This window comes from Neofelis nebulosa, chromosome 13 (assembly GCF_028018385.1).
Source record: "Neofelis nebulosa isolate mNeoNeb1 chromosome 13, mNeoNeb1.pri, whole genome shotgun sequence".
In the NCBI taxonomy this organism is placed as follows: Eukaryota; Metazoa; Chordata; class Mammalia; order Carnivora; family Felidae; genus Neofelis; species Neofelis nebulosa.
This window is the reverse complement of record NC_080794.1, coordinates 77266123-77291781: the sequence shown is the minus strand read 5'-3', so window position 1 is coordinate 77291781 and position 25659 is coordinate 77266123. Positions and strand designations below refer to the sequence as shown.

At 38.4% G+C, this 25659-nt stretch overlaps 1 protein-coding gene across 4 annotated transcripts in view; it reads right to left on the bottom strand.

Moving 5' to 3' along the window:
• The window catches only part of ATRNL1 (attractin like 1), a 789076-nt gene that overhangs the window by 109685 nt on the left and 653732 nt on the right, over positions 1–25659 (bottom strand). For all 4 annotated transcript variants that reach the window (XM_058697871.1, XM_058697872.1, XM_058697873.1 and 1 more), the window contains one exon: positions 4961–5075. In XM_058697871.1, the coding sequence (XP_058553854.1) occupies positions 4961–5075 (115 nt within the window). The remainder of the gene's footprint in view (positions 1–4960; positions 5076–25659) is intronic.

Sequence of the window (25659 nt, the reverse complement as noted above, 5' to 3'; positions counted from 1 at the left end):
GCCACTCACTGCTATCACATACACTGAATCACAACAATTTGGCGTGGTATGCACATCGCTGCACTTTACAAAGTTCTGGAGTTAAATCACCAAGAAAGAGAAATCTATCCTTCTTCTCTCCTTAAGTTCAATGCTTATAGAACCTGCCAGGTCCTTTCTCTTCAACTCTGTATATAAAGCTTTTCAGGAAAAGGAATCTCTGGAGTACTCTTGTATGACTGTCCAGAGAAGCACTGTGATGAGGGAGAGTCCCACATGCTGAGGATACACATGTTCATGGATGTGAGTTCTGGCTCATTCTCTCACTAGATGTAGGACCCAGGACTAGTCATTTGATCTCTTTTGAGTTTCAAGGTTTTTTGTTTGTTTGTTTGTTTTTTGTCTGTAAAAGTGGGATAATAATAGCTACTTTTCAGAATCATTAAGAGGGTTAAACTAATGACTGTATGGAAAGCACCTGATATAATGCTCAGAACTACTAGTTTGCTTTCTTCTACCTCTTTTTATTTTTATTTTTATTTTTATTTTTAATGTTTATTTATTTTGAGAGAGAGAGAGCACAAGTAGGGGAGGGGCAGAGACAGAGAAGAAGAGAGAGAATCCCGAGCAGGCTCTGTGCTGTCAGCACGGAGCCCAATGTGAGGCTCAATCCCACAAACTGTAAGCTCATGACCTGAGCTGAAATCAAGAGTTGGACACTTAAATGACTGAGCCACCCAGGTGCCCCGACCTACCTCTTTTTCATTCAATTAAACCAAGGTCTCTTTTTGTCATCATTACCCCTGGCACTGTGAGTTGACTACCATTTTAAACATTATACAATATTTCTAGATTTTTCAAAATAATCTGGTCATCCTGCCAAAAGTTCTAAGCCTAAAGAAAAAAAAATCAAAACCTTAGACGTTGCACTGTCTTCTTTTTGGTAATGCTAGCCTCCATCAAATATGAGGCAAGTTCAGGGCAAAATTCTACTTTGAGTTGAAACACATAGCTCCTTTTTGGCAGTGGACATCTGTGCCCCTGAGATTTTTTAATCCAGTGAGAAGAGTTAATCTGCTTGTTATTAGTGAGAATCCATAAACGATGAAATCCATAATCTCCCAACACAAAGTGATGGCAATCATTATCACTTTCAATTTATGCTTTTGAAGAGCTGTATTTACTTTGTCCACATTTCATCTTGATGTGACTCCAAAACTCCTGGGGACCTTGCTGTGTCCAAGGTGACTGGAGTCATGCTTGGTTGTTCAGTGTCATGCAGCATTTACCTGATGTGCCCTGTTTTCATGGGGATGTCAGTGTTTCAACCTCTACTGATGACACTGTGCAAATGTCAACCCCAGAAATCCCACGTGAACCCAAAGAGAGTGGCATGGTTGGCAGCAGTCTCTCTCACACACACACAAAATACAGTCATGAAGCAGCAGGTTTATGGGGGTGGGGGAGCTGGGAACCTAATAGTCCAGCTCCAGGAATGCCAAAGAGCCTATTTAATATGTTTTGCTTGTACTCTTCTAAGCCGCCAAGAGGGAGAATTGCTCACAAACACCTAAATTCATTACATTAAAAAATATTTAGAACATGGGGTAAGCTGAAGGATGAATCTGGAGTTTTCCTTTTGACCTCTGTTACGATGAAAGCCATGGAAAGGACCTCACACATTTTAGATACTTATTACTTGCTAGGAATTACTGACACGCTTTCTGGTGGAAGGAGAATAAAGTCCAACGATAATGCCATATGCTAAAAAAAATTACTAGCTGCTACTTTAAAGAGATGGCTAAAACCTAGCACCTGTGTGTTTCTGAATCATTTATTTGTCAGTACTGAAGTTCAGTTTCGGGGAGAAAACCACCATGCTCCTGGGATGCCTCCACCATTTCCTTGTCCCCAAACTTATCCTTGTCTTACGTGCCTTCATTCATGGTAAGGAAGAGTGCATTATGAAAAGTGTCACTCAACATTTCAAAAGCTACATTTCAAAAGGGGCTGGTCAAACATTTTGAGACTGTGCTAAGTACTGCAAGAGAACTTATAATCTAATGAGTAAGACTAATTAATCATTGAATACATTTGCTAATATTTGGAGACATAAATCTCCCAATAGCCAGGGGAAGGCTCCCGGCGCCCTGTCCTTCACATAGTGGGGATGGGTCGGGAGTCTGTCCATAAAGCTCCCCCTCTACCACTATTCTTGTCAAAGGTACGTACGAACTGCTTTCCACGTGTGCGGCACTGTGACCAGCACGGGCACATAGATGGACTTTCTGTAAAGATATGAGATAAGCCCAACTCTCGGAATGAGATAACCAACGTCACCATTTCCTTTCCAAGAGCCGATATGGTTCCCCAAAAATCATTGGCATGCACATCCTCTCAAATATTGGATTATATTTTGTTACATTTTAATTGGCTGTGTACACACCAAGTATCTTGATGAAGAGCGAAAAAAATAAATAATTTAGTTTGTATATTGGTATCGGTATTTGCTTTGTTCAGGGAAAACTGAGATGTGAACATTAGAAAACCCTCTACAGACACTGACTGTGTTTTTTTTTGGGGGGGGGAGGGGTTTGTTTTGCTTGTTTGTTTGTTTGGTTGGTTGCAGTGAAGTCGGGAGTTTTTATTTTATTGTTTCCCAACATCTTACCATAAAAACTTTCAAACCTATAGCAAAGTGGAAAGAGAGAATTTTAACAACTGCATTCCCACCACCTAGATTCTACCATTCACATTTACTTTCCTTGCTTTATAATGTATCTGTCCACCTACCCATCCTACTACCCACTCATCAATACTATGTTTTTGATGCATTTCAAAGTAGACTGCAGACAGCAGAGAATACTGTATTTTGAAGTAGACTCAGAGTATACCTACTCTTATAAAAATAGCTGGAAAACATTTGTTAGCTTTTTTTTTTAAACAAAGAACAAATCCATCCTGAATTATGCACACAGACACCCAACATAGCTCAAACTACAGGCTCTGTAAAAAGTATGGTAAGTTAACTCAAGGTTTTGTCTACTGACTGGTTTCAACTCTGCAGACATTTTTAGTACTCCTCAAATGTTGGGCTCTGTGAAGACATGGGCTGTGGATTACAGAGAAATAAGTTCTCTGCTACAGATCATCAGGGAAAATTACCTAGAAGGTTAGCAATAAGTATGTTTTGGTTCTTTAGCTTTATACTCTAGTAGTTTCCTAATTATTCCTTGAATGTAGAAATACAGAGATTTCTATATCTCAATTCCCTCATTTACAAAGTGAGTTTTGTAAGTATTGCATGGGCTTGTCCTGAGGATCAAATGTGAAAAATAAGAAAATACTTTGTAAAGAGTAGAGAACTATGCACATCTAAAATGGCATTAGCGTTAGTAATCATAACGCATCGTAACAGAACACAGCTAAGGAAATGGCCCACACTGCTACCTGGTTCTTTCAGATCAATCAAAAAGATCTCAAAGGTTAAAAGGACAGAGTATTGGCAGTTGCCTTCACTCTGCCCATCAGTACGTCATCTTGTCAAGGATTTAGAAGAACCTTGGTGTATATCACACGAACTTGTTTTCATTAGCAAAGTGTTTGTTTTGGAAATCATCCCAGCCTTAAAACAATGCTTCCATTAGCTGGGCATGGTACCTATAATTATTCATCTTATCTGACCAGTGCCAAACTATTCTTCCTGCATCCCATTTACATTTACCATGGCGGTTCTGAAAGAAGTGCAAGACGTTCCCTTGGTGTATGACAAAGTACAGAGCATGCTTATTTCTTTCAATGAACATCTACGAATAAGCTTTGGGTGAAAATCCCTGCAACAAGGTATCATCAGATGCCACAAACGACAATGCTAGAGGTGATGGAAACCCTCTGTCCCCACATGGGAAAATTCTGTTACATGAACATCTGAGGTTTACAAGGTATAAAGTAGTGTAGCTTCCATTTTTGTGCCAGGGTGGATACAAATCAAGAAAGGAGCAAGGTCAAAGCTAGCTAGGGAACCAAGAAAAGAAAAAATAAGCAGGGCGGTGAGTTCAACATCAATTACTGTTATTGAGACCTTGCCAGATCTCTGGCACTTTATACTTCAGGGGAATTGAAAAGAAAGACTGATTTGAAATTACCCTAACCCTCAAAAAGCATCCATTTCCTAAGTGTTGGAGAGAGCAAATAATCAGGAGATTGAAAAACTTCACATTGTAAGTAAATGGAATAGAATATGTAAAAAGAGAGAAATAGCACGGTTTGTTATTTAATCACAAGTTACACTCAACATTGTGCATATTTACAATACGGACAACATCACAGCAAAGAGAACTCCCAGAGGACACATACAGTTACCCCCATTTTCAAAATATGCTTTTCATGTAAGAAAAGGAGATTCAGAAGCAAAGGCTGACTGCGCCATCGGATGGGGAGGATTCCCTGGCCCATGAGCTCCAGCTGTCTGGTGCTGATAACAAGAACACATATTCATTGTATGTGATATGAAGCTAGCACCCTCTGACATGGCTACACATTCCAAACGTGTAAGTACATTCCTTAATTTGGTTCCATATTTATGAAGCAAACTTCTAATCATGTTTATAACTTTGTATCCTATATGACACACATACTGGGAAAAAAGAAGCTGCCCCAAAGTCAAAAATTTGTTTGCCATGCTAATGAGATTTCTCACTGTAGTTACAACAACAAATTGGGGTGTGTGTGTGTGAACACACATATGCGTGTATATTACACACGAACATACACACGTATTTTTAAGAGAAATCCTGGCAAATCTGAATTTATAGCAATGTAGATTTCTAGATCTTTTGGAAAAGTTTGTATTCTAATAAATTCGGCCATGCTTAAATTAGAACCACGTAAATATCCTCACTGTGCTATGTGGTAGTATTGTTTATTTCTTCTGATTAGTCCGCATGTTTTGCTTAATTGCTGGTGGTTCCACTCATCTTACCTGACTGTCCAGGAGGAGGGGCACCTGATGATCCTCGAGGCAGACAAAGAAACACAGTCAGAACAGCAGCTCTGTTCCCAGCACACGGTTCAATGGCTATCGGTTTAGGTGCCCCCTGAAAAAGAAAACAGAATTTTAAATTTGCCTAATTGATAGGACATTGCTGTTTTACTTTTCTCCTACCTCTATTTCCGTGTTTTAAACTGTACCCTCCTAGTGGATGGGGATATACAATGTCTCATTTTTTAATAATCCAACTGAATATTTTATTGTAGTAATACCTAGTGTTTTCATAGTAGTGGTCATTAGCAGTTAGAGGGTATTTTTTCTTGGGGGGGGTTAAATATTGGTGCATATTTTTGAAAAGTATTCTTTATTCTATTTTTAGCATGTTATTTTTATTTACTTTTTTTTTTTTTTTTTTGAGAGGGAGAGAGCGTGTGCACAAGCAGGGAAGGGACAGAGGAAGGTGGGGGGAGAAATTAGGAGTTGGATTCTTAACCGACTGAGCCACACAGGCTCCTCTGTTTTTTGTTTTTTGTTTTAATTTAATAGACTTCAAAAAAATTTTTTAATGTTTTTACTTATTTTTGAAGGAGAGAGAATGACACAGCATGAGCCAGGGAGGAGCAGAGACAGAGGGAGACACAGCATCTGAAGCAGGCTCCAGGCTCTAAGCTGTCAGCACACAGCCCCATGCGGGGCTTGAACTCACAAACTGTGAGATCATGACCTGAGCTGAAGCCGTACGCTTAACCCACTGAGCCACCCAGGCGCCCCTAATAGACTTTATTATTTAGAGCAGTTCTAGGTTTGCAGTAAAAGTGAGAGGAAGATACAAGATTTCCCATATACACCTTGCCCTAACATATGCATAGCCTCCCCATCAACAGCCCCCACCTGAATAGTATATTTGCTATAACTTATGAACCTACATTGACACATCATAGTCACCAGGGGTCTATAGTTTATATTAGAGTTTACTGTTGTGTTAGACCATAGTCCACGAGTCTGACATGTATCCGCCATTATGGTATCATACAGAGTATATTCACTGCCTAAAAATCCTCTGTCCTCTACATATTCATCCCTTCCTCTCTACTCCAAACCCTGGAAACCACTGATCTTTTTACTGTATCCATAGTTTTGCCTCTCCCAGAATGTCATATGGTTCAAATCATATCGAATTTAGCCTTTTCAGGTTGACTTCTTTCACTTGGGAATATGCATGTTAAGGTTCTTCCATGTATTTTCATGCCTTGGTAGCTCATACCTTTTCAGTGTCAAATAACATTTCATTGTCTGGATATACTACAGTTTATTTATTCATTTGCCTTCTGAAGGACATCTTGGCTGCTTCCAAATTTCCGAAAATAAAAATTAGGCTACTATAAACATCCACATGGAGGCTTTTGTGTGAACATAAGTTTTCATCTCCACTGGGTAAATATCAAGGAGTGTGATTGCTGGATCAACTAATAGGAATATGATTATTAGTTCTTTAAGAAACCATCAACTATCTTCCAAAGCGACTGCACCATTTTGTATTATCACCAACAGTGAATAACAGCTCCTCTTGTTCTATATTTTCACCAGCATTTGGTGGTGTCAGTGTTCTGGATTTTGGCTATTCTAATGGGTGTGCTGTGGCATCTTGTGGCTTTAATTTGAATTTTTTCTGATAATATATGATATGAAACATCTTTTCATATTCTTTTTTTTTTTTTTTCAACGTTTTTTTTTTTTTTTTAATTTATTTTTGGGACAGAGAGAGACAGAGCATGAACGGGGGAGGGGCAGAGAGAGAGGGAGACACAGAATCGGAAACAGGCTCCAGGCTCCGAGCCATCAGCCCAGAGCCTGACGCGGGGCTCGAACTCACGGACCGCGAGATCGTGACCTGGCTGAAGTCGGACGCTTAACCGACTGCGCCACCCAGGCGCCCCCATCTTTTCATATTCTTATTTGCTATCTATATATCTCCTTTGGCGAGGTATCTGTTAAGGTCTTCACACATTTTTAATTGGGTTATTTGTTTCTTTTTATTGAATGTTAAGAGTTCTTGATATACTTTAGAAATAGACCTTTATCAGATGTCTCTTTTGCGAATATTTTCTTCCAGTCTGTCGTTTATCTTTCCATTCTCTTGATATTATCTTCTGAAGAGCAGACGTTTTTTACTTTGATGAATTCCAGCTCAGTAATTATTTCTATCACAGACTGTGATTTTGGTGTTGTATCTAAAACGTTATCGTCATATCCCAGGTCATCCAGATTTCCTTCTATGTTATCGTTTAGGACTTTTATAGTTTTGCAATTTACATTTAGGTGTATGATCCATTTGGAGTTAACTTCTGTGAAGGGTGTAAGGTATGTGTCTATTTTCAATTTGTTTTTCTTTTTGCATGTGGATGTCCAGTTGTTCTAGAACCATTTGGTCAAAAGGCTATCTTTACTTCCTTGCATTGCATTTGCTCCTTTGATAAAGATCAATTGACTATATTTATGTGGGTCTATTTCTGGATCCTCTTCTGTTCCATTGATCTAATTGCCTCTTCTTTCACCAATACTATACTGTTTTGATTACTGTAGGTTTATTGTAAGTCTTGAAGTTGGATAGTGTCGGTCTTCTAACTTCAATACTATTTGGCTATTTGGCTATTCTGGGTCTTTTCCTTCTCCATATAAAATTTGGAGTCAGTCTGTATATATTCACAAAATAACCTGCTGGCATTTTGATTGGGATTGCTTTGAATCTACAGATTAGGTTGGGGAGAACTGCCATCTTGGCAATATCGATTATTCATATCCACGAACACAGAATATCTTTACTTTTATTTAGCTTTTTTATTATTTTGGACATTAGAGTTCTGTAGTCTTCCTCATGCAGATCTTATATATATTTTGTTAGATTTATATCTAAGTATTTCATTTTGAGAGGTAGTAGTATAAATGCTACTGTCTCTTTAATTTTAAAGTCTATTTGTTCACTACTGGTATGTAGGCAAGGAATTGACATGCATATTAACCTTGTATTTTGCAACCTTGTTATAATTGCTTATCATTCCAGGAGTATTTTTGTTGATTCTTTTGGATTTTCTACATAGGCAATCATGTCATATGAGAATAAAGACAGCTTCATTTCTTTCTTCTCCATATGTATACCTTTAATTTCCTTTTCTTATCATATTGCTTTAGCTACAGCGTCCAGTACAATGTTGAAAAGGAGTAGTGAGAAGGGGACATCCTTGCCTTGTACTTGATCTTAGTGGGAATGCTTCAAGTTTCTCACCATTAAGCATGATGTTAGCTGTATGTTTTTTGTAGATATTCTTCATCAAGTTGAGGAAGCAACCCTCTATTCTTAGTTTACTGAGTTATTATAGTTCAGATAGGCTAAATACTTGATTATTTCCCCTTATTTATCAATTTTCAGAATAAGTACTTGTTAGCATTCTCCAAACATGACAATTTATATTTTCATTATAAATTTATAACTTTTAACATTTCTGATGTGTTTCAATGGATAGCAGTTACAATTTTGTCATTACTAGTTTTGTTAATTGTTCAAATTGTACTATCTTTGAACAATGAGAATGTCTTCAAATTGGTTCCTGAGTTCTCCTGACATGACCACACATGCCTTTGATAGCTTCCCTGTCTTTTACCTGTCCCAGACCTGCAGTCAGACATTTGTCTAAGGAACCTTGCTGGGAAATGCTATTAATCCCAGACAAAAGAGGTCTCTATTGCTACTGGGTTGGTTATTCTAGGAAGTTTTGGGCAATAGAGCTCAGGGTCATAAACTGGGTTCCCAAAGAAGCAGATTCCCTGGGAGACAGAGTTAAAAAGCAGAGGTTCTTATGGTTGAAAAAAAAAGGTGGAAGGAAAAGGAAGGAAGCCTCATTAGACAGAGGAAAAAGGCTGAATTGAGATGCAGGCCCAGGAGGAGACCTGGAGCTAGAATCTTTCAACAACTGGGTTGGGCCAAGTGGGCCAGGCCTTTATACTTCCCCCTCCTTCAAAGATTAGTTACTACTTATCATTGCCCATGGGATCATGACCTTGGACAAGGTGTTTCTCTGTGTCACGGTAATCCCAGAAAGGACTGACAGCTGAAGACATCCAACAGAATTCCCAGAAGCTGGGCATCATGTCTTCAGTGAAGGTGGATTTGTGTAAAATATCAATGTGCCCTCCACACTCAGAAATTTTTTTAAAGAGGAAAGATATACCATGGGTTCATAATGAAACTGCCAATTCAAATTTAATCTGTTTTATTTAAACTTCTTTGAGTGTTTGTATCTCTTTTCTTCTACGTCGGAAATGTTGGTATCTAATAATATTGGTAATTACTTTTATGCTACAATACAATTTAAATATAGGATTATATTACATCTGACAATACAATTAATTAAAATTGACTTCTCTGTAGATTTTATTTATTTATTTTGTCTTAAGTGCATATATGCCACATCTCACTAAGGACATACAGTCAAATGCTGCATGTTTCAAATCACTTGAAATAGGTCCTCTCTGTGTGGTTTTGCCACTGATTCCATCCCAACTTAGGTAAGTTTGTGAATTCAGAAGTCGAGTTTGGTGGGATTGCCCCCTTTCCATTTTTATTTAATATTGCTTTATACTTTTAAGACATTGATATGGTTCCAGGTTAGATCTGGAAAATAAAATACACTTAGAGAGGTCTACTATCTGCTCTCATTCCCATCATGCTGTTCCCTTTTTAGCAAGTGAGTTTTTGTGTGGATGTAAGTTCTCAAATCCTTGGAGTGTATATCAAGGAGTATGACCGCTGGATTGTATGGTGCCATGTTTCATTTTAACACCAAATCCTGGCACGAAAGAGATGTGCTGTAGGCCTACATTTGAATAAATAAATGCACTTCACTCTATTTGACAGGTAGTCTGTGAGCCACCAAGTTATGCAATTTTTGTTGCTTTCTCACAGTTGTTTCCTGTCACCAATGATGTACTATACCACACAGTTTATCTAATTAAATTATCACAATCCAAAATGTTTTCTTGGCACATCTTTAATATCACTTCAGTGAAATATGTATGTCATAATCACCAGCTGATGCACTTGTATAAATAATATAACCTTAAAGATACAGTAAATGAATCTATAATGATTATGGTAGTAATAGCTAGTATTGTATTAAGTACTTACTATGGATTAAGTATTCAAAGTTCTTTACACATATTAACTTGTTTAAATCTGACAACTGTGTAAGATGAGAACACTGACGCAAGGTGAAAAACACTTGCTCAAGTGTATGTAACTAGGAAGTAGCAGGGCTGAGATTTATACTCAGGCAGGCTGCCTCCTGAGTCCATCCTTTTAACCACACAGTGTAGTTTATCATATGTGCGCATGTACAAACATGTACCCACACACGTGTGTGTACACACACGTGCAAGCACACACATATGTGAACACACATACTCCGTGCACACACGTCCAGTGGACACAAGCATGCACGAAGAATTTGGGTTTAAATACAATGTCACCTTTTAAACAGTGAGTATACCATTTTAGCATGGCAAAGGTGAGTTTGGCCATTTCACTGAAAAGAAAATGACAGATGAGACCCTGCTGATACGTCAAAGCAACATCTATGCATAAAGGCAAAATTAGATAGAAGAAAAAAAGTACCACTGGTTTAATGATTAGAACAAGTGATTTGTTTAGTTTTTTGTTGATCACATTTGAAATCTTCAGAAGAAATATAGACATTCACCAAGAATATTTTAGAATACTGCCATTTTCAGAAAGTTTAACGAGGCATTAAAGATAAAATATGTCCCCTTTCATGTAAAACTTAGACTGAAATTTCTGGTGACAACAGTTTTATGTGGTTATAAAGGATTTCTCCTTTATAGCAACATAAATCTCATGTTTTAAAATTATCCTCATACAGATACATTTTGGGAGGTTTCAATATAAAGGTGAAAGTGGTCCTGATGGAAGAAGTAAAGGGCATAAAAATCTTCCAAGAATATGCTGTAAGCCATGTTGCAATACTTGTATCAAGTTGCATGATCTACGGTTTTACAGTTTAAAGCTTACATTTAATTTAACAGACTTATTTTTGAAAATGTTAAGTCAAAATCAGCATAAGTACATAGATATTCTCCAATGATGCAAATATTTAGAGAATAGGCTTGTCATATTCCAAGGCTAACAGAAAAATACTATGAATGTTTTGAGCCATATTTCCAGGCTTCTGAAATTTATTCTAATTTAATAAATGCAAAGTATATGTAAAGGTCAATTGGTTAAAATATACTAAGAGAAAAAAAATGAATTCAGGTTTAAATAATGGGGACAGATCAGAAATATTAAAATCCCCTTTAACATACACCCCTTTAATATACCTAAGAAATAATTTATCCTTTTCTACCATCAGGCAAGGCTTTCTTTTTTGTTTTGTTTTTAAGGTCTCAATGCAATAATTGGAACTATTCAAAATATCCAAATTTATGTTAAAATACTGTATTAAAAATATTAGAAGAAAATAATTTTATAATTACAACAAGATAAAACAACAAACAAAAATAGTTGAGAAACAGTGGCTCTTGGTTTAGGGGATTTAGAAAAACAAGAAACAATTTGAGAGCACATCAATTGGTTGTGTTGTCAGGCTACTTTTATACTGGAAGAAAAGGTTGAACCATCAAGCGCTAATGTGAAATGCACCAACTGGGAGAAAAATTAGTAAAAAATAAATTTCAGGTGGAAAATGGCTTAATTATTTAACATCAGAGACTCAGCAACAAATAGTGTAGTAAAATATCTTGACCATGGAAAAGGAATTCTGCTTGTATGAAAAGCCTCTTGTGTAAAAGTGTCCTTATAATAATTCCCCACTCTTAATTCTCCTACTGTTGTAGAGAAAACAGTCAGAAATGTCTTTATATTGATAAACTACGTTAAAAGAGCTTATAATTCTATTTTCAAATCAAATTGGCTTACAGCTTTTTATTTCTGGCCACAACATTTTCATAAAAGGATAGCAGCAAAAAAACATTAATTATTCATTATATTAAAAATATTAGTGATTAGCACAGCTCTTTGACACTTCCGCCAAGAATTCACATATCTCCAAAGAATTTGTGACAAATCTCACTCTCAATAAAGAATTTTAAAGGAAAAAACCACTTTATAGCACTTGAATTTTGCAACAGAAATTAGCAAAACACCACAAATGATATTTCTGATACCTTGAGGTTTGCCAGTTGTTTAGCGATAGATACATAACCATGAATCAAAATCATTTCACAATGACATAACATGTTTACTGAACTGTGTAATTTATCATGCATTTTCCATGGCTGCCTTTGAAAAAGATAAGGCATGGGTTTGCTTGCCCATAGCACTCAGACACTGTGATTTACTTCCAGACATTTTCATATTTGTTGTACCGCAAGAAGCTGGTTTTAGACCGTGCCAGAAAATATCACTGACAGTTATATAATTAGCAGTCCTTGTTTATTAAGGACACAGCACTTTTAGAGTGAAAAAGACTTGTTTTGTTCACTCTGGTGTTTTTGAAACTACTGTATTCGTATTTTCAAGTTCTTGTTTTTGGAGGCAACAATTCTCTGTTATCTCTTCCCATTTTCCAGCTATGGAAAACAAGCAAGTTACCAGAGAAGCTTCTGGAATCATAAGGATTTTCAAGATGACAGTTCTTAAAATTCACAATGATAGAAATGTTCTGTAAGTGAGGCCATTATTTGAACCCAGGAAATAGCCAGGGAAACTGCTGCTCCAAGAATCACTGGATGTTTGGAAGATACCAATGGGCAAAATGGGCTACTTACATGCTCCTTCCTCCATTGGCCCTCTCAAAGAGTGAGCAAATGAGTGAGTGATTCACTTCTAGACATCATAGTGAAGCTGCATCACTGGAAACCCTAACCCCAGCAGCTGAGGATTTAACAGAATTACTTGAGGTCCGTGGACTAGTCTTTACAATGTAAGCAGGGTTTGGTCTAATACTCTAGGCCTCAAAAGATTAAAAAAAAAACAGAAAAGAAAAAATGTGTTATTCCTTTCTCAGAAACGTTCACTAGTTTCAAAGTAAGGTGGCAAACTCAAAATCCTTCAAGGCTCAGGTGGGTAATTTAATAATAGCTAACATTTAAGTGCTCATAATATGCTTTGTGCTAGGCTACACGCTTCCGTGAGTTTAATCCTACCCCTTGAGACAGGAACTATCCCCATTTGAAATTATGAAACTGCAGCTCTGAGTGTAAGGAACATAATGAAGGTGGTAGACCTAAAGAAGACCTAAAAGACGAAACCATGACTTGGAACTAAGTAGCCTATCTTCTGAGCATGTATGCCTAACCACAATGCACAATGCCTATAGTAGGTAAGAAGACTGTCTAAACTTCTAGAATAAGAAAACAAGTAGTGGTGGGTACTAGAGTGAACTAAAAAGTATAATAGTTGTTTCAAGACGCCAAATCTCAAAATTGTTGCTGTCCAAAGAACACATCTATGGGTCAAAATGGTTTCATGACTTCAATCGCTCTGCGATTGCTGTAACATGGAGTCCAAAATGGCATTTTGGGATTACCACGCTCTTGTGTCTACCCACTCATCAAACACCATCTTTTATTCTCCACAAGCTCTGCATTTTTGTCAACGTAAGTTGTTGTTCACTGCTCAACAACTGTGCCCAGGGTTTCCAGAATCTGTGCCTTCTGCACTTATAATATCCCTACTGTCTAGGAGATCCTTCCTATATGCCTTTAATTTTTCTGAAATCATTCATCCCTTGAAGCCAACTCATCCATGAATCTTTCCTTGGTCTGAGGTATTGAGTCTCTCTGTCTTTAGTTCTTTAATGGCACCTTTTCTGGCCCTCTTCACTTTCCATCTTGAATGATGCTTGCGTAAATACCCTGTCATCCCACTGGAACAATCTCTTTGAGGAGAGGCCCAGTTTCTTATTTATCTCTACTGCCTCTGTACTCACTTGCTCTCTTTGAAAGGTGCCTGTGCCTCCTTTGGGGACTTAAGTCTCCCAATATTTTACTCTTTTATTGATGTATATACTGTATGTCTCTTTTAGCTTCCTGCTCTAAAAAGCCAGATATCATCTTGGATACCTCTTTACCTTACCTATAGTATCTACTGGAGTACATGTTTCACATGGTGAGTAGAGTGAATCAAACAATAAATGAAATTGAACATGGTAGGCATGACTCAGTTTCTCTAAATTATGGATAGTGAAGGGTTAATAAAACACTGAAAAATAATATTAGCTAACATTTGTTGAGTACTCACTAGGTTTCAAGTGCTATGCTAAGCATTTTACATGCATTATTGTGTTATTTTGTTTCATAAGATGAAGAAATTGAAACTCAGAGAGGTCAGATAATATTCTCAGGGCGATACAGTGAGGGAGGGGCAGAGCCAGGATTGAAACTCCCATCTGTCTGATTCTAGTATCTTGGTTTTTAACCACCGCATGATACTGCTAAAAATACAGCCTAAGAAGACAAAGAACTTCTCATTCTTTCAGCTTGGCTATTAATAGTAGGAATGAACTTAAGATATCAGTAATAAAAAATTATATGCATATACCTGCCTCGTTCCTGACCAGGGTTCAGAACACTTGAGTTCTTGGACCAACTCTGCTACTATGTAGTTGTGTGCTCCTGGGCATGTTTGAAGTCAATTTCCCCACGTGACAAATGAACACGTTAGGTTATATGATTTTTAGGGTCCCTTTAACATTCTTCGGCTATGATTTATGGACAATTTCCAGAATGTGTGATGTACCAATATCTAATACTTAGTCTAAGTACAGTGAAATTTGAAATTTCCAATCATTAGTAATTTTTTTCTTGTTCAGTTACTTTAAATGACACATCTAATTTTTAAAACACATTATTACAACATATGATGAATACATCACATAAGACTAAATGGCCACCATTGCATGCCAAAAAAGCAATTAGAAAATTGAATCAAGGAATTAAGGATTAACGTGGGTATGTTATACCTGTCAGCAGCAATAAGTGTTTTGACAAGGACAGAATAAAGTCTGACAGTATGCACAAATACTGATCTGATATATGAGTGAAATATTAAAAATGCAAACAACTGCACATTAATCACTCGAACATTTCCCTACTAAACCACTTTTAATGCTGTTCTTATCAGAATCCATCTATAAATAAAAATGAGTCTTTTCAACAGCGTGCACAACTTGGTATTTGCAGTTTAATGAGTGTTTATATTGATATGAAATTTAGTTTTTAGTCACTTTAGTAAAATAGAATTAATTTACTGAGCATAGAATTAAGTCAGCCTGGCAGCCTGGCTCACAGCTAATCAAGTGCGTTGATTCCATAGGATCAACAAATACCAAGACTCTAGTTTTGGAGCACAGATTCTCTGATTCCATTGTTTACACTTGGGGAAAATGAAAGTGAAAATCATATTCTTTATTTACTATTTGCTTTGCATGAAATGATAAGGGGAAAAACACATTAGCTTGCTTTACTCACTAAGAGAAGAATTCATATTAATAAAAGAAATTAAGTTGATGGACACTGTCAAAACCAGGGTTAAACTGCATTAGAAGCAAATTCAAAGAGAATAAAGTATTACATGTGGGAATAGGGAAAGGAATAAAACATAATATTCACAGAATCAGTATGCTGCTCTTGAGATTCCAAAGGATTCCAATTGTAAGCTTAATTTTCATACTGTATCAAATACATTTTTTCTTTGTTGAAATGCCTCCGTATTCAATCTCTGCTCAAAATCTCTTACTACACACACACACACACACACGTTTATATCCATAGTATAATACCTGGTTTAACTGAGTTTTGCTGTTATTTTAATCGTGTGGCACTGACTTGGTGGTGATAGCAGTGGTTTTACTATTTATTTTTAAATAGGTAGTTAGGTCCCAGAAAACGAAAATATTATCTCATTTGGAGATCTTATATAATCATGCTTTGCCCTGAGTTAGGCAAGAAATACGAAGGTTAATAGGAAGTGACTTTAAACATACTATCTTTAAAAAGTTGATTCCTGATAGTATTTTTTAAAAGTTGAAATAGATTATTTATTAAATAACTGCCACAATTGGAGTTTAACAACCTGTACTTTTCTCCAGTGCAAAAAGCAACCTACCCACCACACTTCATATATTAATTTCAAATTGGGACCATTCCTTCAGACCTCAAAAGGTACTAAGTGTGAGAGACAAATGTGCCTGCCAAATCAAGTGACTTCCCACCTAGCTTAAGCCCAGCCTTTGTGCCCTGGTTCAGGCCATTCCATCCACCTAGACTGCTCCATCTACCATTTCTGCAAGATCTGACTCAAAACTCATCTGCAGGAAGCCATCCCAGGTCATCCCAAGCCACATCAAGACCTCCTCACTCTACACTATCTCAATAATTACGAGTTAGCCATTTTTCCTATCATAACCATTGAAGGGAAGTATAATGTAGTGGTTAAGAGAACAACCTTAAGCGATCACTGCCTGGCTCAACGTCCTGCTCTCTCATCCATTCAAGTGTGACCTTGATCAACTGACAGCCTCTCTCTGTGCCTCAAGTTTCTCATCTGGAAAATGGAGTTAACTATACCTTCTTAGTGTTGTTATAAAGATTAAAAAAGACAATAGAGCAGAGATAATATGTTTTCCACCTCTATTATTGGTTTGAAATAGATTTATTAAGAAATTCAGTCTCTAGAAGAGAATTTTATTGGTGGCTTATTGGGGGTGGGGGGAGATCTGATCTCAATGACAAACTTCCCACACATGTCACATCAACACTGCTACTGAAAATCTGCCTATTTTTCCCATTTGTGTTCCCTGTTTTTTTTTTTTTTTTCAAGGTGTCTGATCCGTGAGCATTCTGTGCTTCACAGAGTAGACCTACCCTGGCACCTAAGACTGTGCTGTTCAATAAGTATTTCATGGATGGGGCACCTGGGTGGCTCAGTTGGTTAGATGTCCAACTTTGGCTCAGGTCATGATCTCGCAGTTCAGGAGTTGGAGGCCTACATTGGGCTCTACGCTGATAGCTCAGAGCCTGGCGCCTGCTTTGGATTCTGCGTCTCCCTCTCTCTTTGTCCCTCCCCCACTCACGCTCTCTCTCTCTCTCTCTCTCAAAAATAAACCCCCCCCCAAAAAATTAAATAAATATTTCATGGATAAGTGGGTCTTTGTTTTTTCTTTCCAAATTGTGTACAAGGTAAATCTTTAAATTTAGTGGCAAAGGTTACAAATAGAAGGTCAATCTACAGCAGATAGATATAAACCAGCAGGAAAGTTGGATAATCAAGATCTTAGTATTACCTACAGGCTGGCCCATTCCCAAACACATTACATCATTAATGGAAAATGTGACCTTAGCCATGCAACTAAGGATCAATTCAATATACAATGTAAACGTGTTAGGCCCCCTTATGGCAAGTGGGGGGAGAGTGCTACAAAGCCCCAGTAGCTGCCCTGATGGGGCTTCCTTCAGAGCCATCAAGCTGTCTGCAACTATGACTAAGAGCTAAACCTGCTCACAGAGGTATTCACAAACCCCTGGGGGTGCGAGAGGAGGGAGGGGAGAAGCTACGTGTAGTTCTCCTGGAGAAGGATTTCATCTGATGGAGGATGACTAAGGAGTGCATTAGGAGAATGAGGAAGGATGGAACTTTCTGGCAGAAGGAAAAACACGAATGCAGAGGTGTAAAGGCACATAGCTCATTTGAGAAATTGCTAGTTTACTCTGAATACAGCCTAGGAAATATTAGGTACGCGGAGATGAGAAGACACCAGATAGGTACACTGGGGCCCTCCATGAAACAGGTCCCTCATCAACCCCTTAGCACACTTCCTGGCGGGGAGGACTTGAGATCATCACCACTTGCCATGAAAGGCATGCTTGGATGCTCAGATGGAACCTGACATGTGCAGCATGTAGTGGGTCTCCGTGCAACCTTCATTAACATATGGTGCAAATCAACCCAAATGGATACTAGCGAACGTTTCTCCATCAGGAACTCACAGTGCTATTTTCTTAAACTATTGGTCAAGTCTGTTTTACTGAGTGAACATTAAATTAAAACATTTATTCCTGAAACTTCAATCATAAAACTAAATCAAGAAGCACTGTGAAAGCTGTCAGCAGAAAGAATAAAAGTGCAGACATAGCAATATTCTTAATGAGGAATCAAATGTTAATAGATCCAGCATAATAAATGACTTTCTACTATGATTATTAAACCAATCACAGCCTATTATAAGTACAAAAGCATGGACAAAATTCTGAATGAAAGAGCTTATTTGACTAGTTACAAAAACATGTATGTAATTACAATGCAGTAAAACCTACCTGGATTTGTTAGACAATGAGTCATTCTAGCTGACTGAGTTTTCCTAGAAAGCTGAACATTAACCCTATAAGGACCAAGAGTTTACTATTTTAGGGTATTTTTTTTGTAAGTGTGAAATTGCTTAAAATAAATATCCATTTCTCTGCTTTTCAACCAGACTAGAAGAGACTAAACACAATTTAACATGGTCTTGATGTTCCATGATCACATTTGGAAAGCAGTTTTCACAATATGCTGAAGATATATGGAGTTGCAAATGTATGGATGAATATGTACATCATAGCTACAGCACTAAGGATTTCTTTTCCTCTTCTTTCTTCTCTTTTTTCCTAAAAACTTACCAACACTAGCTTCCTTTTTGCTTATTTGCCTCTACAGAAGAAAATGACTCATTGTCTAAGAAATCCAGGTAGGTTTTACGGTATTGTAATTACATACATGCTTTTATAACAAGTCAATAAGTCTTTCATTCAGAATTTTGTCCATGATTTTGTTACTTATAATAGGCTGTGACTGGTTTAATAATCATAGTAGAAAGTCATTTATTATGCTGGATCTACCCATCTGCCAGCAAGTAACACAACCATTTTTCTGTAAAACTCATGCATGAGGCAAACATTGAAGTGAACTTCTTCTCCATGAGTTTTCTCATCCTTACCAATATCTTTTACCCTGTTGCTATCCGTGTGCCATGACCAATTGGGCATTACTCAAAGCACTGACGAATTTCTACATCACCAATCCCGTGGACCTCTTGACAGTTTGTAACAATCCTCCTCTGTCCCTTTTAAGTTTGTGGTCAGAGTAGCCTTTCTAATTTCAATAATTTTGAAAATAATGTTCAGGAGTAATCTTAGTATAAAGTCTAGACCTATTCATTAGGCCCAGATGACTTAACCTCATGTAAAGTACACTTGGGTTCAAATCTTATGGGATCTTAGGCAAACGATTTACCTTTCCTATGCCTCAGGTTCTTTATATGGAGAATAGAGTTTATAACACTAATTCTGCAAGGTTACTCTGAGGATTATAAAGGACAATATATGAATAAGGCATTTAGCATAGTACCTAGAAAAAAACAGGTGTTTAAATTTTTATCTTAGGTCAAATCATTTGCAAACACAATTTCTTTTTAAGTTAAATCCAACATAATATCAGCGATGTTATCTGTTCCACCTTAATACCTCCCTTCCCCTCGGTTTTAATGATTCATGGCAGTGTAGTAAGGGAGGTTAATGTGTCCAGATCTTTTCTTATCTTTCCCTGCTGGGCACTTTCATTCGCTCAGACTTAGTTCCAAAGTATGGAACCAGTGTCTGTACATTAAAGTTGGAATGAAGCTCCAAGTTTGCAGGGAAGATGATAATTGATCAGCCCAAGTGGTAGAAAATTCAGGGGGGGGGAAGCTATTAAAAAGATAAATATTGCAATGAAACCTTCTGGCTTATACAGCAAAGAAAAAACTACCTTACAGACAGATAAGTCCCTACATGTGCTTGTATTGTCTTTCTGTGGCCTGGGAAGCTTCTTTGTCCCCCAGCTCTCTCACCATTATTTGCTAGATTAAAATTCCCTTAATTTTATAATCAAAAGGGCTCAGAGGGGGAAAAATGAAAGTGGAAAGTACTCAGAGGATGCTTTTGGCAGAACCAAGGAATAGTCATCCTGGTCACTCTCAGGGTCTCTGGAAACCATGGGATAGGCTGGCTGTCCCGCCTGTGGCCTGAGATATGTAGACTCCTTATATGACCAAACTAGGTATATTTGTATCACATTCCTTTTGGCCTCTCCTGTAAATGATCTGCTTGTGTGAACTCCACTACTTCATCAGAGCTTGCTTTAGAAAACGAAGTGTGTAGAAGTGAATCAAATATCTCTCCAATCTTTTTTTTCCCCAAAGCTCCTTTTTCAGTATGACTAAAAATTAATGGTCAGAGTCTGTGTAATGATCCTTCCTCTGGTTTTACTCATGCTGCTCCCTCTTGGTCCTACTAATTATCTGATTGATTAAACTTTTGAGGAGCCTTCTGTCACTGGGCGTAGCCCACTGCACACATCTGGCTCACTACGTTTTCTTTATAAAGGACAGCAGGTTAATTAAAAGATTCATAGGACAAATAAAAGTGCCAAGAGGGAAGGAAACCCAGTTTATTTCCTCACATGCCCTCTGTAGCAGGTGGAATGGTATTCCTCAAATGTTGACGCCCACCTAGAACCTCAGCATGTGACCATATCTGAGAATAGGGCCTTTGCAGATGTAATTAGTTAAGGGGAAGTCATACGGGATTAGGGTGGGCACAACGTCCTTACAGAAAGAGAAGAGACTATACAGAGGTGAAAACTCCACGTGGAGACCAGAAGCAGAGATTGGAGTGATACAGCTACAAGCCAGGAGATGCCAAGGTTGGTCGGTAGCCACCGGAAGCAAGAAAGAGTCTTGGAACAGCTTCTCCTTCACGGCCTCTTGAAGCAACCAACCCCTGCCCAAACCTCCACTTCAGACTTCTGGCCTCCAGACCGTGAGAGGATAAATGTCTGTCATTTTAAGCCACCAAGTTTGTGGTACTTTGTTATGGCGGCAGTAGGGAACCAACAGTCTCCCTGGTCACAATCTGACCTCTAACAGACAGTATGCCATCTTTTTCTGTTTTAGAAATGATCATGAAGTACAATACTGAAATTGTGACTCATACCAATCCCTCAGGGCACTTCTCCTATTTTGAGGTCATTCAAGCTACTTTCGCTTGACAAATAAGCCACATATCACATAGCATGGCAAGCGTCATTGGGAAAATTCACTTAGTTATGGTAGTTTGTGCTCATCATAAAATTGATGACATTCATAAAACTGGAAATGCTCATAATATAACTGCTCCTTAGACTGTAGACATAGTGTATGTTGTATGTCAGGTTTCCTAGGAAACATATTCTGAGACTCTGAGATTTGTGTGCAGGAAGTGTATTTGGAAGAACCTTCAGGAACATCCGTGTGGGGTGATGGAAGTAGAGATGTGCAGAGGGAGATGTTAATCTGTGCTGAGTGGGGTGGTCCTTTAGAGTTGTATCAGATTGAGGCAAGAGGCCAAGTCCTCAAACACCACTATGGATACAGGCTGTCCCTAGGAATGCGGCATAATGCTGGGTGAGGCAGCTCCTTTCTGCAGAGGGCCATTTCTGGAGAGGGACCCTCAGCTGTGAGCTGAGAGAGTAATGGGCTATGTCCTGAAGGGAGGGTCGGGGCAGTACATCTCAGCCTTGACATAGTATTCATTGTTCTAATAAAAAATGTCCTTGTTACCCAAGAAAGTGACTTTGGCCACATCCGCATATAATATGTTATGGTATAGGTAAGGTTATTAGATGTGCACACTTTTGCTTTTCATGGGGTTTTGCAAGCTGCTGTATTACTGTCATCACTAATCTTTCCACAAGAATTCTTGCTCTTCAGGCCCATGGCTTTCCTCTCTGATTTTTCCTATCTTGCCTAGCAACTCTGATGGTTATTTTTCCCTTCAGAAAAGGGCAAAAATTATTATCTCAGTGCTAACTCCATGGCTAGGTCAATAATCTAAAGAACTGAGTAAGCATTGCTCACCCTTCACACTTAGTTTTCAAATGACTCAATGTATCTTTTTTTTTGTTAAGTCATGAAGCTTCCAGAGAAAGAGGTCATCCTTATTTTGCATGCAGGCACAGTGGAAGATGAGAAATTAATTAATATTACTGAGGTTTTATAAGGTGTCAAAACGAATGGCAGAGAAAATACCAATTTCTTCTGTTGGCCTACTAAGTCACATGCTCTTTCAGTAAACTGCAAATTTATATGGCTTTTCTCTAATAATAATAATAATGAGGAGGAGGAGGAGGAGGAGGAGGAGGAGGAGGAGGAGGAGAATGACAACTATTATTCCTTGAGCCCTAATTATTTATTGAGACTCTCTTGGGCAGAGGGAGTAGGTGAACTAAAAAGCAGTTACTGGAGATTGTGCTAAATATATGCTCCAAATATTAGCAACGTTACAGATTTTTTGAACCCAGAAAATGATTAAGTCATATTTGGTTGTAAAATCTATTGCTACAAATAAACTAAACCCTTTGGGAGGAATATTTCCATCAATACTTCTATATAAAGGTTGCCTCTATCACAGTAAGTCAAGAAGATACATACCAGGGTAGAATTCCTAAGCTTGAGGAAGGATACCTGATAGAAGGAACTAGGGTGAGCTATGAGGTAACAAAACTGTAGTACTACAGTGCAGATATCCAATTAGAGAGAAAATTAAGATGATGCTTCCTAATACATATTCCAAACCTAACACCAACTACAGGACTGCTGGCAGTCTCATTCTGTTCAGAGCTAGGAGAAATTGATGATATTACATAAGTAGTTGACAGCTTCATTTCTTAGGGTAAAAAAATAAAGAAGCAGATACTCTGCTCTGGTTCTGACTAGTATAGAACTGAATAGTAATGCAACAAGAAATTTCAAGAGCATAACCATGCTCTGTTAGAATTTAAAATACTATACAAAATAATTCATTCATCCTAAGATCCTTTCTCTTAAAGTTCATTTATTTGTTTTGATACAGACAGAGAGAGACAGAGACAGAGTGAGAGTAAGTGAGTTCTGGAGCAGGGGAGGGGAAGAGAGAGGGGGAGAGAGAGAATCCCAAGCAGGCTCCACATTGTCAGCGCAGAGCCTGACACAGGGCTTGATCTCATGAACTGTGACATCATGACCTGTGCCGAAACCAAGAGTCAGATGCTTAACCAACTGAGCCAGCCAGAAGTCCCCATCTTACAGATACTTTTTAAGCACATACTTTGAATAGGACTGTTTAAGGCCCTAGGCATACAGCAGTGAAGAAGACAGATAGGATTTTTCCCTTCATGGAGTAAATGGATGATAAAAAACAAATAAATAGGGGTATCTGTAGATCATAGAGCCTGCTTAAGATTCTCTGTCTCTCCCTCTCCCCTGCTCTCTCTCTCTCTCTCCCTCTCTCTGTCTCTCTCTCTCTCTGTCTAAGGAAGGCCTCTTAGAGGAGGTGAAATGTAAGTGTGACCTGAATGAAGTTAGGGGTGAATCTATGTGAAGAGCTAAAAGCCAAGGAGAAGTAGCATTAAAGGCAAAGGTCCCAGGGCAGAGGGGGAATGGTGCATTCAGGCACCAGCAAGAAGACCAGCAAACAGACATGGGCAATGAAGGATTTGTCAAAGGATTGTGGTCAAAATGTTAAAACACAGATTTTTGTGGTGGGTTTCCTCCACCCTCTTTTTGCTGCTCAGGTGCAGGACCAGAGTAGACAGAGAACTGGGCAAATTGTCCTTAACCAAGGCTAGAGGAAGGATGAGAGGGTGAGAGGAGATAGGAGCAAGGGAGAGGAGGCAAGGCTGCTCAGTGGATATGAGGAAATATAAGGTAGGGAAAGGAGAAAATTACAATGATGAGGGAGGGTTCACAACTAAAAACGAAGTAAGGTTTATGGACTGGAGGTCCCAGTGGAGATCAAAGACTCTTCAAAATAGAGGTTATAGTAGAGTAAGAGAGCTGGAACTACAGAAGGTAGGGGTCGGAGAACAGGACATAGGAAATCAAGTGTTTGTAGAGAAGCACACGCCCTGCTCTCAGGTCGGGTGGCATCAGGGCCATGAAAAAGCCAGCTGAGAGAACTGCAGGGGAAGTAGGTTCCTCAGGAAACAGCCAGGTTTCCATTAGAGCAAGAATGGAATTATTCCAATTGGTTGAAATATTCCAGTTGGTTGAAAAGGCTGAAACTATTGGGGCTTACCTAATGACTCTGTGAGCTCCTGTACACAAAGTGGAGGATTTGAGGGGCAAGGGAGAAGTGCACAATTAGGTCATAAAACGAGAGGCACTGAGTGTTACAGACTCAGAAAAGTATACTCAGGAAAGTGAGTTTCTAAAAGTTCAGGAAAAATATCAGTGTACTCCCAGCACTGAAGATTCTAAAATAATATGGCTCAGGGGACAGGATGGTTTAAGATATGTAATCTGAAATAATAAAAAAAGGATAAAGAAGAAATTTTGTGTAGTTTCTAACGGATGGCAATAAGCCAGTGTCAGACTCAACATGGCATCCAATGTTATCCAATGTCGTCCAGCGTAAGACTCAACAGGCCAATGGGGGAGAAAGTTCTTTGAGTAAGGCATGGAAGGACGGGATAGACAGCGGTCTCCTGAGATCCACTGATTTAACTCCAGATAGAAAAAAAGGTCACTTACAGGCATATCCATTATGGTGTGTAAGGGAAGTACTCCCACAGTTGGGGAGGGCACAGACACAAAAGATCGTTTTTGTTTGTTTGTTTGTTTGTTTGTTTGTTTGTTTTGAGAGAGAGAGAGAGAGAGAGAGAGAGAGAGCAGGGGCAAGGGAGAGGAGAGAGAGAGAATCTTACACGGGCTCCACACTCAGCACAAAGCCAGATGTGGGGTTCAGTCCCACAATACTGGAATCATGACCTGGGCTGATATCCAGAGTCGGACATGCAACCAAGGGAGCCACCCAGGAGCCCCAAGATCATTTTCTAGGAAATATTTGCTTCCTTGCATTTCTTCACCAAGAATCATCCAGATAATAAATAGAAGTGGTAAAGGGTAGGTCACTGCTGCTAATGAGACAGAGTTTTCCCACTACAGCTTTAAATGACAACACATTATAGATAAGAATTCAGAGCAATTGGAACAGAGGAGTAAATGTTAGTAGGCACAGCCTCTGATTCAATGCTACCTAGATTCAATTCTTAACTCTACCCCTTAGTGTGTAAACTTGGGTGCATTTCTTAACTCTCTGCTTAGTTTCCTCATCTGTAAAATGGCAATAATTATTGCCTATTTAACCTACTTCATCAGGTTAACATGGCTGATACTTTTTTTAAACGGTTTTATTTATTTATCTTGAAAACAGGGGAGGAGCAGAGAGAGGGAGAGAGAGCATCCCAAGCAGGCCCCAAGCAGGGGACAGAGCCTGAAATGGGGCTCAATCTCATGAACTGTGAGATCACGACCTGAGTTGAAATCATGAGTCTTATGCTTAACTGACTGAGTCACCCAGGTGCCCCAAAAAGCTGATACTTTTAAAGCATTTAGGACACTACCTGGCACAGGGCAAGTGTTCAGTAAATGCTAGTATCATTTTTTTGTTTTGTTACTTTTCAGTGGTCTAACTTAACCATAATTTTTACTATAAAAATAACTAATTCTTATAATTCAGCCTAAATTACCCAATTTATTTTATTTTATTTTATTTTTTTGAAGTTCATGTATTTATTTTTGAGAGAG